Source organism: Poecile atricapillus, chromosome 11, assembly GCF_030490865.1.
Source record: "Poecile atricapillus isolate bPoeAtr1 chromosome 11, bPoeAtr1.hap1, whole genome shotgun sequence".
Taxonomy (NCBI): domain Eukaryota; kingdom Metazoa; phylum Chordata; class Aves; order Passeriformes; family Paridae; genus Poecile; species Poecile atricapillus.
Window position 1 is genome coordinate 9,319,678 of NC_081259.1, and position 16,947 is coordinate 9,336,624.

The 16,947-nt window shown below is 40.3% G+C and overlaps 1 protein-coding gene across 1 annotated transcript in view; it reads right to left on the bottom strand.

Annotated features, from left to right (window-relative positions):
• Positions 1-16,947, bottom strand: part of ADAMTSL3 (ADAMTS like 3) — a 172,501-nt gene that overhangs the window by 19,117 nt on the left and 136,437 nt on the right. The window contains exons 17-23 of the mRNA XM_058846711.1: positions 14,877-15,006; positions 13,644-13,836; positions 12,929-13,108; positions 11,990-12,143; positions 6,701-7,781; positions 4,547-4,674; positions 4,028-4,156 (exon numbers count right to left, since the gene is read on the bottom strand). Coding sequence (XP_058702694.1) covers positions 4,028-4,156; positions 4,547-4,674; positions 6,701-7,781; positions 11,990-12,143; positions 12,929-13,108; positions 13,644-13,836; positions 14,877-15,006 — 1,995 coding nt within the window. The remainder of the gene's footprint in view (positions 1-4,027; positions 4,157-4,546; positions 4,675-6,700; positions 7,782-11,989; positions 12,144-12,928; positions 13,109-13,643; positions 13,837-14,876; positions 15,007-16,947) is intronic.

The window sequence follows — 16,947 nt, forward strand, 5'->3', positions numbered from 1 at the left end:
GGTGCTCCATGGAACTGAACCACCACTGCACAGACCTTCCTCTGACTGCCAGTCCTTCAGGGACAGCATTTGGCTGCCTTTAGGGTTATTTGTTCTATATGTACATTTATTTTGCAAATATCAACTTTGAACATCCTTTGAGTTCATCTAGATTTTAAATGTTACTTGTGTGATCATCCTGCTGCAACTCTTCACAGGGAGTTTTAGATACATTAGCCTTTATAAATCTTCACTGTTCACAGTTTCAGTCAACTGACTGATCACATTCCTTTCAAGAACTCTTATAAAAATGTTGAGCATCCCAAATCCCAGAACAGCCTTTGGGGCACCCTACTCTTTCTTCACTGTAAATTTAACCACTTGCTCCTCTCAGTCATTTAAGCAGGTGCTAACCACTGAGGCGACCTCTGCCTTAACATAGTTAGAACTTGTTAAACTTTGCCTAGGCAACTTCTCAACAGCTTTTTGAAAACTGAAGTAGGAAGTATTTGAAATTTTACCTTCCTCTAATACAATCCATCTTAACCCTTCCTGAACTAGGAATTTAAAGGAAATTTCTTTTCAAATTTATTTTCTTTAACAAAGCTGTGAGAGAGTTAAAAAAAAAAATAAATCAGTGCTGTAAACAATTTCAATTTATGGATTTCCCTCCCATCTCCCTGAGGCTCTATCTGCCTCAGAAAGTAGTGGAAGGCATCAGGAATGTGTTTTTATAGAGACCTAGTAGATACCAACGTCCCAAAAGATACCCAATATGTATTACAGGACACAAAGCAAAGCACAATTAAGCTTTTGAACATCTTTCAGTCCTTCCTACTTCAGCCTGATCCAAACAAAAACTCTAATAAAGATGCACTTACTGTAAAAAGCACAAGAGCAAAAGATTTTCCTTCTATTATAGTAATTATAAATACTGTCATTCCTTTCTCATAAAATAAATCTGTACACACTTCTTTAAACATTTGAAACGTATTATTAATATCCTTTAGAACATAAAAAAAGACCAAAAGAAATGAAGAGCCCAAATCCCATGCATTAAACTTCCATATTTCTTCACTCATGTCTTCTAAAGGGGTTAAGTATAGAATACAAAGAACAGCATCACAGTTACATTTGGAATAGTGTGGGTAAATGAAGCAACAGATGGAAAATCAAAATCTTGATTTTTTCTGGATCTGTTTCAAGTTCCAACACTGACAGCAAGTACTTGGTCCACCTTTGTGAAAATTCTGTGCAAAAAGATACAACAGTCTTTGTGTGTTTCTCACAATTTTTTATCAGTATGTTATTATTAGAGAGCCAAAATGTATTCATAGGAATGCAGAATTTGGATGAAGGTGCAGATTCTACTTTTCAAGGCTTGTGTGCCAAGACATTTCAGAGCTGCAAAGAGAAGTGTAAACAACCTCAGCTCAGTGTGTCACTTCCCTGCTCTCTCCAGCAAGGGGCAGACAACGCACATTTTATTCATATTTCCACTTTTTCCTCTGTTCTGCTTCAACTTAGAACTTTCAAAGTTTTTTCAATAAATGGAGTCTGACAGTTTTAGTTTATTCTAGCAATAATCACAAGACGTTTTTTTCTGCAAATACAATAAATGTTATCCAAGAGCAATTTGGAGCAATCAGTATTGATATTTATACCATGTGTGTTGATTGAAAAGCCCTTGGCTGTAAGAATGGAATATGAATCTATCCCGAATGTATGAATATCTTCTAACGTACGCTCGTGTGGGAGCTATAAAAGTGAGTTTATTATAATTAGTGGAAAAATAGTCTTGTTATAAACTAAAAAGAGAAAAGAAAGAGATACCATCAGTTTGTACAGTTCAGCTAATTTTTTTATTCTGTTCTTTGATGCACTTCTGTTTACTAGGCTACACTGGTCTTCAGCAATTCAAAGGGCTTTTTTCAGTCTCAATATGATTTTTAGAGTGTGAGAGAAAGGCTTTCAAAAGGATAAAAGAACCAAATTAGCAACAATGAAAAAGAAAAAAATTTGTACCCAAAAGGCCAATGCTGCACAAAATATTAAACTTTGCATCTTCAGTAGGTCAATTTCTTTGCAGAAGAAACTATGGATTGAACAACTCTAAAAACATCTTTTAGGCTATTCATTCTACAGAAAAAAATCCTCAGAGGTCACTGAAACCAAGAAATTTAAAAGCAATTTAAGAATTCTACTGCTGACAGGGCACTAATACTCTTCACACACACGGACTCTTTATTCATTAGATGGTTCTTCTTGTGGAGAACTATTTTGGGGGCTAGCAGGAGTCTCAAAGACCAGATGTGACACCAGTGAGAAATCTGTGTGAGTAATGTCTGTGTGCAAGGATCCTGAAAAAGCTCCTGGCAGAACGTGGAGAGCACAAAGACTCATCCAGTGATGTTTCACTCAGTGGAACTCACAGGGCAAACACATCCTCTGCAGAGCAGTCAGGAAGGGCAGTGAGGAAGAGGTGCTGCAGATCCAGCCAAGGTCTCCCTGAGTCTACAAGAAGAGCTCTCTTATCATTACTTTTGCAGGTCTGATCATTCACATCGTGTTTTACCAGCATTCACAATGAAGTTCTCATCCTCCTACACTGCAAATAGACATATTTTTGTGTCCCACCTATCAGACAAACATATCAGCATAAAGTGCTATTAAATTAAATCTTCTGAAGTCAGTGGTTTATTACTTTCCATTAAGGAAAGGAGAAAAGGAAAACTCTGCTTACATCATTGCAAAAGTTTTTCTGCTTCTAGACTTAGTGACATTTTAAGACATGCAAGCTCTATTTTATTCACAAACAGTAATACTTACTTCCCCGGCAATGACAGGAAATAAAGCAATTAGATAAATCATTTTCTAAGTCAACACTGGTGTCTCAGCATAACTAAAGTTTGGCTCACCAATATATACAATTCTAAAGCATTTGGAAATCTACAGTCCCATGTGAAAATATTAATTTATATTTAAATTGCTAACTGCCTACCCATCCTAACAATATTAATATTAACAGTGTGACATGAACTCTCTGCTGAATTTGAGATGTAGGTCAGTTATGCATGGAGTTGCCAAACTATAGTTGGAAAATATTACTTCATCAAAGAATTAGCCTTGGTACAACGGTGAATAGCAGAGCCACATGTCCTAATATATGTCAGCCTGGCGCCACTATTGTATGCAGAGCTATTTGCATATATATATTTCTATCACTACCCTGGTTCAGTATCAACACCCTCTGATATGCATTTCCCAGCACATAAATGTGAGCAGCAAACTGGCTGCTCTGAGGTCGTTCCGTGCACTCACTTGCAACGTTCGTGGTTATTTGCACTTTCACACATCATCTTCACAAAAGGCTGAGCTCAGCTTATTAAATGTTTGACAGAATATTGCTGCTGTGACTGAAATCTTACACTTTAAACTTCAGATAGAAATTGTAAGATTAAAAAGAAAATAGGTACCTTTCTAGCAAAGGGTTAGGAAGATAAAATGAAGTGGTGAACTGCTTAATGCATGTTAATTCTGATTAACATTATTCCTCCTCCACAGATGTTGAGCGAGAAAATATGTGTATTCTCTCATAGCTCGGCACTTCTGCAGCTGCAGACTGATGGATCTAAAAGGTGAGTTTACTTCACCATCAGGTTTAAAGTTCTATTAGGCTACGGCTGGAGATTTCATTTTCAGTTTTAACAATAGTCTAGACAGATGTGCACCTCCAACAGGGAAGAGGAAAGTTCTTTGATGAGCAAGTCAGCTGGCCACGCTCGCTATTGCAGCAAAGTACCCTGCACTCTGGTGGGCTTTAAGCTCTGTAGTGGAGCCCGAGACCACTTCTTGGAAAGAAAGCCCTGAACACACAGATGTGTATTTAAATTGAAGTGACAGGCAGAAAATAAATAGATGTGGGTGACATGACTAATAAAAGACTAATGATCAATGATCTTCTGCCTTCAAGGGTAATTTATTTCAAGATATAAGGTGAATTTCTGATTCTAACATTACAAGCAATGTCAGTGCAGTTCTTACTTACCTTTCACTGGACATTCAATCAAAACATTTGCTCCAATTCCTGCCACGATTGTACCTCCAACAACTGCAGAGAAACTTCTGGCTTCTGGATTTGTCATATTTAACACAGAGGACAAGATGACAGGCACCTCTTTGAAATTAAAGGGATAGTAAGTTTTAAAAGCTTTATTTAACTTCTAAACATAGATCTTGTATTTAAATTTATCATGTTTGGAATAGAATTCAGTCTGCAAAGAAGCAGCCAGAAAAGACAGGTGGGACACATACAGGTGGACTGAGTTCACACCTGTTGTGGTTTTAGAGCAGCAAGACCATCTTACTGCTGCCTATTAAATCAGGCAGAGTTTCATGGGTTGCCAGTAAAAGAAACTGTTTCACACTGCAGTGGGCATGGGTGTTTATATGCATGTATTTATACACATATATATGTATATGTGCACGTATATGTATACATATATATGTTTGTGTGTGTGTGTGTGTGTGTGTAAAAGCCTGATTTTGTGAAATGGCACTATTTTACCTGCATGCAACAGCAGTGATGTTTCCGTATCAAAACCAGAGTCATTAACAACCAGACATCCATAGGTACCAAGTTCCTTTTGAGTAGGATTCCGAATCTGCACTTTTCCAGTGGTGTCCAGGACCACCCTGCACAATAACCAAGGAAATACAAGGGTTACTACCCTGGGACAAATCCAGCTCAATGCCCTTGCAAGAGTTACAGCAGCAAAGCTCCTTTTTAGGAGTGTGCAGCTCCAGAGCAGTCACAGCTCTGCCTCCTCTCTGGTGGCAGGAGGGGAGCTCAGGGATACACACAGGGAGGATTGTTCAGATCTCCTGATCCTACAGAGCTGTGTCCTACTTGCAGCCCTTTGAAGGACAGTGCATTTGCTACCACAAACCAGGATCCCCTGGGAACAAAAGTGTGAATAAATCAGAATACCACAATTAAAAGTATTAGGCTTGGCAAGAAATTGATCTCTCCAGAGCAAGCTTGGTTTTCAGCTGGATTGGGGAATTCACAAATCTGTGGCCTGATCTGACTTTCAAATTACTATGGGGTTGGGGTTGTTGGGGCTTTTTTTTGTTTTTTAATATCATCATTGAAGCTAAATCTTCCACCAAAACCTCATAGGTGTTTTGAATACCTTGCCTGCCCTCTGAGGGGCAAGGTATTACAGACAGCATCACAGGCTGGGGAAGAGGCTGAAAATAACTTTCCTGCTCTGGTACCTTTCTCAGCACTAAGTGATATGACTTGCCATACACTCAGCACATCCCAAAAACCTGGAGCTGGTGTTTTCCCACACTGAATACATCTACATAATAATAAAATAATATTAAAAATACTTGTGTCTCAACAAAAGAAGCCACCTCATGCATGGCTCAAGTACATCCTTCTTTACAAACCTGACAGATAAAGACCATTTACCTCCTCACACTCTTTCAGATGCAATGCTAGTAACATCACTTTTGAGTTTACACACATATATGTGGATTTGTGTATAAGAAACCTTACTGGGAAAAAAATTAGGAAATAAACCTAATATACGCCTGAAATGCAAGAATATCAGTCTGGGCTAAAATTAGGAAGCAAACATACTTGTGAATAAACAAAACACCATCATATCCACAAAAATCAAAGTATCACTTGCTACAAATTAATGGAAAATTATGCGCATTTCATAAAGTAAACATAACTGGTGGGAGCTACATGGTTCCAAAAACATTTGCACTTTTTAAAATGGCTTAGTTTGGGTGTCTTTGCTTTAATTGATAGCCCTGCAGAGGTATATTTTTCTTGGCAGTGTATTTAATCAGTTAAATATGTTGAGAAATATCCAAAAGTGCCTTTATCATTTCAGAACCGGTTTTTTCATTACTCAAGAGCTAGCTATAATTCCAAGAGGCTCACACACAAAGTTAATGTTAATATTACCAGGTGAGCTTCTAATTTATCAGCACTCAAGTAGAAGTATTTGCTCAGTCTTGAGCAAATATCTGATTGTAACAGCTAGCTGTACTTGTTTGTCAGCTCTCAAATGTGATGGCAATACAGGTTCTTTATTAGGTTGAATTCCACTGTCCTCAATAGAAATATTTTAAAGTATTGAAAAACATCCATAAAAGCTCTTATTTTTCTTTCTCAGTTGAAGTTATGCAGCTCCACTAATACCCAAATGGTGTGTTGAAGAATGAGGGTACCAGTGATATTTTCCCTTCTTAAAATGAGTTAAGAGCTAAGACTTCTTTTCATCTATACCATGGCAGATGTTTTTAATGTGTTCCCACTGTATTTAGTATCTGAACGAACCCAATAGCCTCTCTAATTTGAGGGTAAATCAGCTCTTTTTCTGACATAACTGAAATGATTAAAGCACATCAAAAACTATGGCCAGGACATCCAAAACACTTCACCTTATAAAAATAGTCAGTCCTCCTATGTAGTATCCTGGAAATGTCCAAACACTTGGATGTCAGTAAAGCCAAACAACGTGACAGATACTTGAAAGAATAAAAATAAATTACTTAACTAAAAAGATGGAAGGCCCAGTGGCCATGCTTATCTCATTTTTACAACAGTATGTTCTAATATTGCACAGCAGGGTGGATTTTTTCCATCAATAGCAACATAATAAGTCATTCAAAAGTAAAAGAGAAGCTATTTACTTACTTTGCAGAGGCTTTTAATGTCTCGCCATCTTTTGTCCAAGTATATTTCACTTCACTAATACCAGCTGTTTCACACAGTAGATTGACAGCATGAGTATTCTTGGTCAGAAAAACTGTATTTCCAATTCGTACAGTTACTGTTTTGTTGAAGGAAACTTGAGGAATTTCCTTTTGCCTCATAATAACTGGAACCTTCTGGTCAAACATTAACTTATCAACCGTTTTTGTGCTGAAACGTTCAGATTCGTTTGGCGACTTGCCTGTGAGTTTTGAGGCAACTTTCTCATCCTGGGCCTCTTTCCATTTTTCAGTAGTTGGTCGTGGAGGCCTGGATAACTCAGCAATCAATTGGTAGATGAGCTGGGACGCCAAGTCATCGCTGACTTCTCCGGTTTCAATGAGCTGACTCATGTTCCCTATGAGCTCCTCGAACTGTGCGGTGTCCATGCTGTAGGCGCCCTGCAGAGCTGCAGCCTCCAGGCGTTTGTTCCTGACCTCACGAGAGCCAAAGTCTTCTGCTGAATTGCTCCCAAAGCTTTCAAGGTTCCGCAGGAACGGCTGATCATTCACTTGCCTGTCACCCAGGTAGAGCTCGTTCTTCTTGCTCCACATTTGCCACATTTTGCTCATCTTGTGCCATTTGGCCCCGAGGCTGTTGGCCTCGTTGTGATCCGGGTTACTGATGTCGCTGGGCTGCTTCCGAAGCGGCGGGGGCTCGATGAGCCTGTTGTCAGTGCCGATGAGTTTGAGCACGAAGGTTTCGTGCGCGGAGCCCGCAATGCACCGGTACACGCCAATATCCACGGCTTCGAGACAGTGGATTTTCAGCGAGCCTGACTTAGTGATGCCAAGCCTTTTGGAGTTTTGTAAGTGCTGTCCATCTTTCTCCCAACGGATAAGGGACTTCTGGAACCTTCGCACAGGGCACTTAATTACCACAGATGTTTTTGGGAGTAAGTAGGCTCGGCTTCCTATGGTAAAGTTAATGCGCTTCTCTGGCCTTGTCTGAATATAAACTCGGTGAATGCTGACAATCTGAGGTCCATGGGCAGAAAACTTTGCTGGAAGCTTGGGCTTGATCTCTGCAAGAAAACAATGTGTTGAAAAGCATCTAGTCATTGGCAGTCATGCTTACAAAATCTGCTTTTCACAGAACACTTGAAACAGCTTTTCCTGACTTTGTTCAAGTCCAGACTGCAACACACAGAGCTTTTATCTGAGTCACAAAAACGCAAAAATATGAACAACATGAAACCATAACATTCCCTTGCTTCGGCCAAGAATTCTATTCCTTCTTCCCCAACTCTCCTAACAATAAAAGGATACAGGCAACATATACCTACGTGAAGGACGTAGATAACATACATATATATGAAAGGATATATACATGTATTATATATTATTCCATATATATGTTCTTATTACACTTATACTTCCTACTGCTGCCTCAGAAAAGCTAGGCATGTTGGAAATGAAAAAGCTGAATTTAAAAAATGTGAACACATTATCACTTTCCCCACATTTGAGCACTGTTGAGTGCAGAATGACTTAAATTAAACAAAATCTATCCAAAATGTAAGGTTCCCCTTGACTCTTATTTAAAATGTTGGCTGGCTGTGCTGGTTGCCCGAGTCAAGCCAAACTGATAGCAGCGCAGGAGGTGAAAGAAACAGTCAGTGAAGACACAGTACACGCAACAGGCAAAGCCACCCTGTAATCATAGGCTGAGGGTAATTCATTAGGGTTGAAAGATGAGTTGCTGACAGTGTTGTGCCAAGCAAGTAGGGAGGGAAGGGAGGAAAGAGAGAAATAAGGCATCATTTTGAGAGGTTGAATATAGCGACCAGATGAATTACAAAAGCAGGCAATAACAGCATAAAGCTTTGTGCAGGCTGGGTATAGAGACACTGGGTTTTATGAAGCTCCTCCTGCACTGATCTGCAGCCACCTGGATGCTGGAAGGTTTCTAGGGAGCTGCCTGGATGAGCAGCACCACAGACAGGCTTTCCCAGCAGAGCTGGGGAGGCAGAGGGGCACGGCAATGTTTTGGATGACTCAGTGCTGGCAGTACCATGCCCGCTTTGATCAGCAGAACTAATCTGGCAGGGAGGAAGAAAGCGCTGCGGGAGCGAGGGCAGCACCCCCAGCCCTTCCATGCCAGGTCCAGTCAGCCACATGGGAAGAGTCGAGAAACAATGATGCTGGTGCTAGAGAACAGCCCAGCTGTGCTCAGTGACCCAGCGGTTTGGTATGTGGCAGAGAGAAAGCTCAGAGCCCACAGAACGAGCTGATGAGCCAGGAAATGGACACACAGATCACACAACACTGCTCAGCTCATCTGAACCTGAAATCAGCACTGCTTTCCACTTGGGAGCTACTTAAATAAAAAGACAACTGCACTGATGGCACACAAATGATACCCAAAAAAGCTGCATATAAATGTGCTCCAAATATGCTGTGAAGAAATAGGTGAAAAGCTAAATGCTTCGAGCATTCAATAAGTGTGTTCACTATAGGAACTACACCCTGGAGTGCGTTCTTATGCTTATAAAACAAAATGGTTATTTTCAATGTTTTTGGGTAATGAGTTCAGACCTGTGGGGATATCATGGTTTCATAATTACACAGCTTTTAAATTGGGATTTGTTATCCAGATACAAGGTTCCCTCAACCATTTCACATGGTACAACAATTAAATTGTTTTAGGCCCTCAGTTTACTAAAATTATTAAAGTAGCGTCCTGTTTTTAATAAGTTATTTGGCCCCAAATATTTATTTTCAGGGAAGTGTTCCAGTTTATATCTTCCATTTCCAAAATCCAACTTACAGACACAGTAAGTGTAACTTTAAACACACAAATTAAAATACTTCAGGCTGTGGTCTGTTTACACTAGTTATTCCAACTTAGAATTAAACCCAGTGCGTACTTATAAATATGTTAACAAGTCTCATCCATTTCATTTCTTTAAAAAAGACAGACCACTAACTCTCATTAGCAGCTCAACACTAAAGGGTGTGTGTGTTTTTACTGGTGACTGGTGAGCAAGGCTGAGAGTGAAACAAAGTTCAGAGTTGTGGATGGCAGGCCATATAAATATATAAGGTCATATGAATGTATGAGGCCATGTAAGTATGCATTCTCTAGATCCTTACTGTCATTCAGTCTTGCAGCTGCTGAGGTAATGGACTGCTTGGGAGAGTAAAGGCAAATCTTAAGGAATATGTGCTGGAGCCATTGGACCTCATTATCACCAGATACAAATCCATCTGTATCTGTGACCTGTAATGGTCCTGAACAGCTTCAGCTGGCTTTCAGATCCTGCTGACCTCAGGGCTAGACTGGTGTTATTTCCTACTTCTCAGAGCCCAGAGTCAGGACTGTTTCTACTTAATAAGCACTACTAAGTCAGAAAACAGCTACGATTACCAGCCTCAGGGTAAAAGGTTAAGACTAAAATGACTCAGCATTGTCATGAGACAGTAAAAAAGGCACTCATCTGAGCCACAGAAGTATCACCTTGAGGAGGGAGATTTAGAAACTGCTCTCCAAGGCAAGAACCCCCAACATCACTCACACCACGCTGCTTCTCACCCATCCACATCACTCCTTCACATCCATCACAGCACGCTCTGTTCCTACCTTCTACTCAGTCCCCCTTCGAGGCAGCCTCAACCCACGGCTGCAGGAGGAGGAGATGCCTCCTGCATGTTCCTGGGAATCCAAAGCCTGCTGCTGTCCCAGCCCTGGCTCCTTCTGCAAGACCCAAACAGGAACTACAGGTATGGACCAGCCTCACACCGTCCCCTGCCCTCCTGCTGCACTGTGAGAGAATCACCAGGCAGATCTCAGCTGCAAAGGCTTCCTTGCTCCAAAGGGTCGTGGAAATGGAGGGAGAGGACAGTGATTCCCTTTATGACTTTGATCTGCACCCATTCTGGCCAATGGTGCTCCCTCTGCAGCCCCCTGCGCTGCTCTCTAGGCACTGAGCTGGAAGCTGACATGGTAACATTAATATCAGTCTGAGCTAAGCAATTTGCAAACCAGCTCCACTGCCATTCAACTATCCACAATTAATTAAATTCAGATAGATATGCAGCTCAAAATATTTTATTAAACCTTATGCCAAGGACATTCCTGAAAGTCCACAGGGCTTTATTTAAGTGGAGTTTTGAACCTCAGGATTTTGGCATGCTAGTCTGAAATGCAGGCCAGGAAAAGAAGTTTCATATTATGTATGAATCAGTAATTATTCTATTTCTTATTTTGTTTTGTGAATAATTTTTAAAGCAAAGCTTCAAAATGTATAAAGTAGCTATTTCTTCACAACACTATGAGTTGGGCCAAAACATGGCTACATCTGACCTGTGCTCAGAACCAGGCCATTGATAAAAGCTTTTTGTTTTCCCCCAGCTCAAAACTAAAAGCCCTTTTTCCCCCGTCTTTTCAGCACCCTTCTTCCCAAACCTGCAAACCAGTACTCTCCTTTATAAAGGAGGGGGAGCACAGGTTCAGACATAAGGAACCTGTGTTTAGATCTGCCTATTCTAAATTAGCGTGTGTAGTTGAACATTCTCTGCATCAGAGAGGTTTTTCCATCGCTGTTAAACTCACAGTAAGTGTACCTGCCATCAGCATCATAACCCAATTGTGCCCAAACTGTACAATTTCCATAGACAATCCTTCTGAAAAGATTCTTATATAGACAGTTATAAAACAGCAGAATTTTTAAAGAATATCTGCACTGTCACCACTCCCTTTACAGCTAATGAGGCCAGGATTCTAATTTTTACATGGAAAGATAGAAATTATACCTAAAATTATCACTGGCACAGAGTTCCAGGTTTTGAATTCCACCATGTTAAGCAAAATGTCCAGTGTAATACAAATGTACAGTGAAAAGACAAGGCAGCAACACTGGATTCTTATCTTTTCTAATGTCCTTTGTAATTGATGTTAAATTTATGAATTTTTCTTTTTTTTCTTCCAATTGGAATAGTGTAAATGATAAAGGAAAAGTCAGATCAAATTGTGCATAAGAGTGAGGGTGAGAGATATGTACCATAACATATATTCAAAAACTACTTCTTGAGATCATAACCTTTGTTTCTGAATGGCAGAAATAAAAATAAAAGCAATCCTGTTAATACTGGTATAGAAATTATGACACTCAGTTTGTGCCTGTTATGTTGTGGTAGTACAGGAGATGAGTGAATTAATGTGCGTACAGATTTCTCTTTATAAACAGATCATTCCAAATCAGCAAGGAACCAGATAAAGTCACATACTTACTGTTGCAGGCATTCATCTGACAAGACCTTACGAGCAGTGAAGGAGACAGACCACTGCACATCGATCCATTTAATGTGACATATTGGCCTTTTGCTGTTAGGTTTTGGCAGGCAAGTTTCCTTCTCTGGATTCCAACACCGCAGCTTACTGAGCACTGTGAAAGGAAGGATGCAGTCAAGCTAAACTTGGTGCTCCACACCACACATGCTAATTTTAAACTAGTTTGTTTTGTGGTAGGTTTTTTTCATTTTTTTTAAATTTTTTTTTAATTCTGAAAGAGTACACACACTCTGTTTCATTAGGAATCCTTGTGTTATCTAGTTGTTAGACTAATATTAGTTATGAAACTCTCTCCACTTTTCCAGGCAATAAGGATCTAAGACAGGCAGTTTTTCTAGCAAGCAAGTCATGAATTAAAAAAACCATGACAGTATTTATGCCCAGCCATGGGCAAAACAGAGCAATGAGATCTGCTACCTGACAGAAACAATTCAGCAGGTTCTAAACAGTCTCTGGCAAGTCTCTCAACCCTCACTCTTAGGTTCTATTGCATGAAACTGTAATTGCAGCTTCTAAATTCAATTTTCTAAATAATTTTGAACAGGGAGTAGTAGCAAGCTTGCATTAAGCAGGAAGGGAGAAGAATATATTCCAGAATAATGCAAAGATTTGCTTTTTGGAAGCTGCACCATGAAATTATTGATAGTTAAACATGTCTGGTAGAAAGCACACAGTGTCCTTCAGTGACTGAAGCACTGCCCAGGAAGGGGGCTGTGACCAGTCTGGCTGCAGGCAGGGATGCACAGTTTAGTGCAGCACAGGCCTTGTGACAGCTTCAGCTGCCCTGGCAGCTCCAAAAGCTCATTCACACAGGCAGAAACCTTCAGAGCTCTTGTTACAATGGAGGATTTTGGTTCACCATTATTGAGGTTTGCTCACCTTGGACCATTCTCCAAAGACCAGCTGAGGGGGACAATCAACTTTTGCACATGCTTTACTAGTTGGCAATTTGGGTTCCTGGCAGGTGTCGTCAGGGTGTTTCAGGAAGCTTCCATCCGTCAGCAGCTGCTTACAGGACACTCTGCGGGTCTGAATCCCTCCTCCACAGGTACGTGAGCACTAAGGAGAAGAAGAATTAAGTACAGCATTTACACCTGCATGGACATCTGTGCTCTCAGAAAATGACATCTACTTTCATTGAAAATTCAAGCAGCACGGAAAATTCATCTGTTAAAATATTTAACATATTAGACATGAGGACAACTGGAGTTCAAATATCAAACATACCACCTGAATGCACAGAAGTGGTAGAAATCTTAGAGAAAAACATGCATATTATGCACAAATAAATTCCTCAACAGTTAATACATAAAAGAAAAAAAAAAAAGCAAGTTATTGTGTTTAGAGAGCACAGGGAGAGAGATGATGTATGGAATAACGGGTATCCAGCCTTCTGAAATCCTAACAAGGACTTCCACCTCATCCTGTGACTACCCATCAGCACAGGAGTTTAAAGCAGTGCTTTTGGGTTGGTTTGTTCCAATGATGGAAGTTGAAACACACACAGAAGGTCGGGAGCTGCCTTCTGTGCTGGAGAGTTTCAAGTCCCTGGCCAGAAGAAGACATTTAAACCCTTTCTGTGACCCAGCCATACCTGCTGCCATTCCTCAGCGTGCCAAGCTGGGGGACAATCAATCTGGTTACAGGCTTGTAAAGAGTGAGGCTTTGGGTCCTTGCAGTGGCGGGCGGCAGGAGCGGATGCTCCGGGCTGCTGGCAGGACACGTCCCTTGTCTGGATCCCCACCCCGCAGGGCGCCGAGCAGCGGCTCCAGGGACCGCTCTGCCACCTGTCCCAAAAACACAGCCAAAACTCACCTCCAGCAACCCCCCCAGACTGGGGAAGGAACAGTCTTATCCAAACAGAGCCTAGCAAAAAGCACAGCTGCAGTTATTGATCAATGGCTACAACACCCCTTGGGTTTGGCTGGAGCACGAAAGTATAAATTGGATTTATAAACTTGCAGGTAACAAGCAAATGCAGAATTTATTAACAATAAACTGTCACTGTCAGACAAGTTTAACTCCAGTATTTACCTTTAGAGTGCTCCTCTTAAAAAGAGCCTGTTGGCAACCTGCAGATGTTTACATTGATAAATGTAAATATGTAAATAGACCTTTCTTATATTTACAAAACTTCCTTTAAATGTATATATACTTTCTACAGAACATCCTGTTCCTGTTAATGTCTCCCCTAGATTTAACAAGAGCAGGTTTCTGCAAATACATAGAAACAATTAAAAAAGGATCTGGGATGTCAGAGATCAGAAATGGGCAAATAAGTCAGCACACATCAAAATTTCACATACGGCCCTTTCAAGTGATCAAATGAACTAGAGTTTTTCTTGGATTTAGACTGGGTTTGTTCTTTCCCCAGAATCTCCAAATAAACATAAGAACTATGTGGGACTACTAAAAAAGCATTAAATTAAGGTGGCTTTAAATCATAATTTCATAATTTTTTTTCATTCAATAAAGATAAAAAGTAATTATCTTCAATATTTTGGGGTGAAATATCCTAAAAATTTTCCTTCTACCACTAGGAGAGTTAAAGCTCTTTTTCCAGCTCTGGCAGACATTCAACATGGAAGAGATTTATTTCAGAAAATGTCCCCTATTTCATCAGTGAGATATGAAGAGTGGAAAGGGAGTGAACAAGACCAAAAAAACACCCCAATCCCAAAACCTTGTTGAAAACAGAAGAAGTGAAATTCCATCCCAAAAGCATGACCACAGTCCTGCAATCTGAACCCTTTCTGAGAAAGCCAATGTTTATTTAAGTCCCATTAACCCTTCCTTTGCCAGACATGATTCCATTACTGCAGGGTACCTCGGGGGACAGAGCTTCGTGTTGCAGGTCCGAGTCATCGGGGGTGGCCTCTTGGAATTGTCACACAGGGTTTCATTGACACCTTGTTTTGTGTCCACGTGCAGACACATGGCAATGGCTTCCTGTGTGCCTGCATTTGAAAGGAAAGCACCCATGAAACACTGAAGGTGGAACAGATTTCTGTAAAGCTTGCTCTTGAATAATACTCAGTAAAAAAGCACTGAATTAGATATCAGGCTTAAAAGTAACACCTCAAGTGAAAAGGAATGCAGAGACAGTTTACATATTTAATACTCAGATGGTATTTGTGAATTATATCTTAACTTTACTTCTGTGATATTTGAAAGTCTTGATTTGACATTCTACTACTCTGAAAACCAATTAGAAAATCAGGTTTTTCTGTCAGGCTATTACCAGAGGCTGCATCTGCTGCCTCTGTAATGATCCTAAACCAACTACTAACTCCATTGCCAAAATTGAGGTAAAAGTGATTCCTTCTCACTTACCTTGCCTTTCATAAAGAGCTAAAGATCTGAAAAAACTGTTATAAAAATGCAGAAAACTTGCAAAGCTATAGTCAGGAGAAACGTTCTGTGTTTAGTCAGCCATTCTCAGTGGCCAAGAGATGCAATGGTTTTGCTGAAGGCAGCAAATCTGACCCAGCCTAGAGCTTTCCTCACTCGTTACCATTCTTGGCACCTTCTGATCTGCAGTTCTTGCTACCTGGATCTTATTACTAAAGCATGGAAGATTACTAATGCTCAAATTTCTATGAGCAAAATGAAACGTAATATAAGTTTCCTTTAGAACAAGACAGCTTAGTGAATACACATTCAAGTGAACTACTTCTATTTTAAACTTATGCAATTACCCAATTTTATATATCATATTTTTTAGTATGAAAGCCTTGCTCAATTTCAAAGCTCACTCACATGCACATAAAATACAAGATGGTTGTGATGTGCCTGGCGGATTCTGTGTATCTGGGATGTTCTATACAAGCAGTGCTAATGATCCGAATCCTATAGAACCAAAGAGCTGAAATCATAAAATAACTTTATTGTTTCCAGGTAAAAATGGCTCTTGAAAAGTTATCATAGAACTGTATGGAAATTCCTTTCATATCTTTCACCTATCTTCAGGGATTTTGTGAGGACACTGCTGACCACCAGCCATTCTGATTCCAGCGGGCTGGGATACCCAACACAGAAGGTTCCACCCCAGGCCAATATTTCTCTCCTTTACACAAGCACTGTCATTTTGTTCATAAACCAAAGAGGTTCCCTCCATCTATAAACAGTTTTGCCTCAGTCCAGTGTACTGGCCAGCCCAGGCCACAATCCCACTTGAGCCAGTCCAGCTGCTTCAGACACCTCAGCAGGGGCAAACCAGTAGCGATTCTCAGAATAACGCAGATTCCGATTTCTTCCAGGCTCTCTGGTACACCTTGAGACCCCCTCTGGGACTCATTTGCAGCCCAGAAAGACCTTGTTATATAAATGTTTTGACTACATCTACAAAGTGATGAATTTTTATAGAATGAAAGACCTGACCTTAAAAATGATTGATGATCTATTCAGCTCTCTTGTATCAAAGTATTGATAATTCCGTTAATGTAGAACACGTGCATTGTGGGAAAACAATCTTACTAGTCAGACTGAGAATAGATATTTAACAACAAATACCATGACTGTAATACAGACATGAAAATGCCCAAAGATGACAGAACAATAAACACAATATTTTTCTTATATAAGTAGGGGAATCAAAAGCTGTCATTCCAGTCAATTCTCAAGTGTTTCCTTAACAGGAGCGGCTTCCCTTTCCCCTTACAAAGGAAATGCACATTTGGCTGTCTACAGGAGAGAAGGAAGCATTTAGAGCTGGGCTCTGACAGAAACAGATTTGCCTTACTAGACAAGTAATCAAGTCCATGCCAAGCATCCACATAATCTATATTTTAGGTCATAATCTACCCTATGCTGCCAAGCTTTAGCTTTGCTGACCTCCCTGTGTTGCTGTGAGAAAACCAAGGTTATGCTTCTGCTCTGGAACAGGCTGCAACACAAAG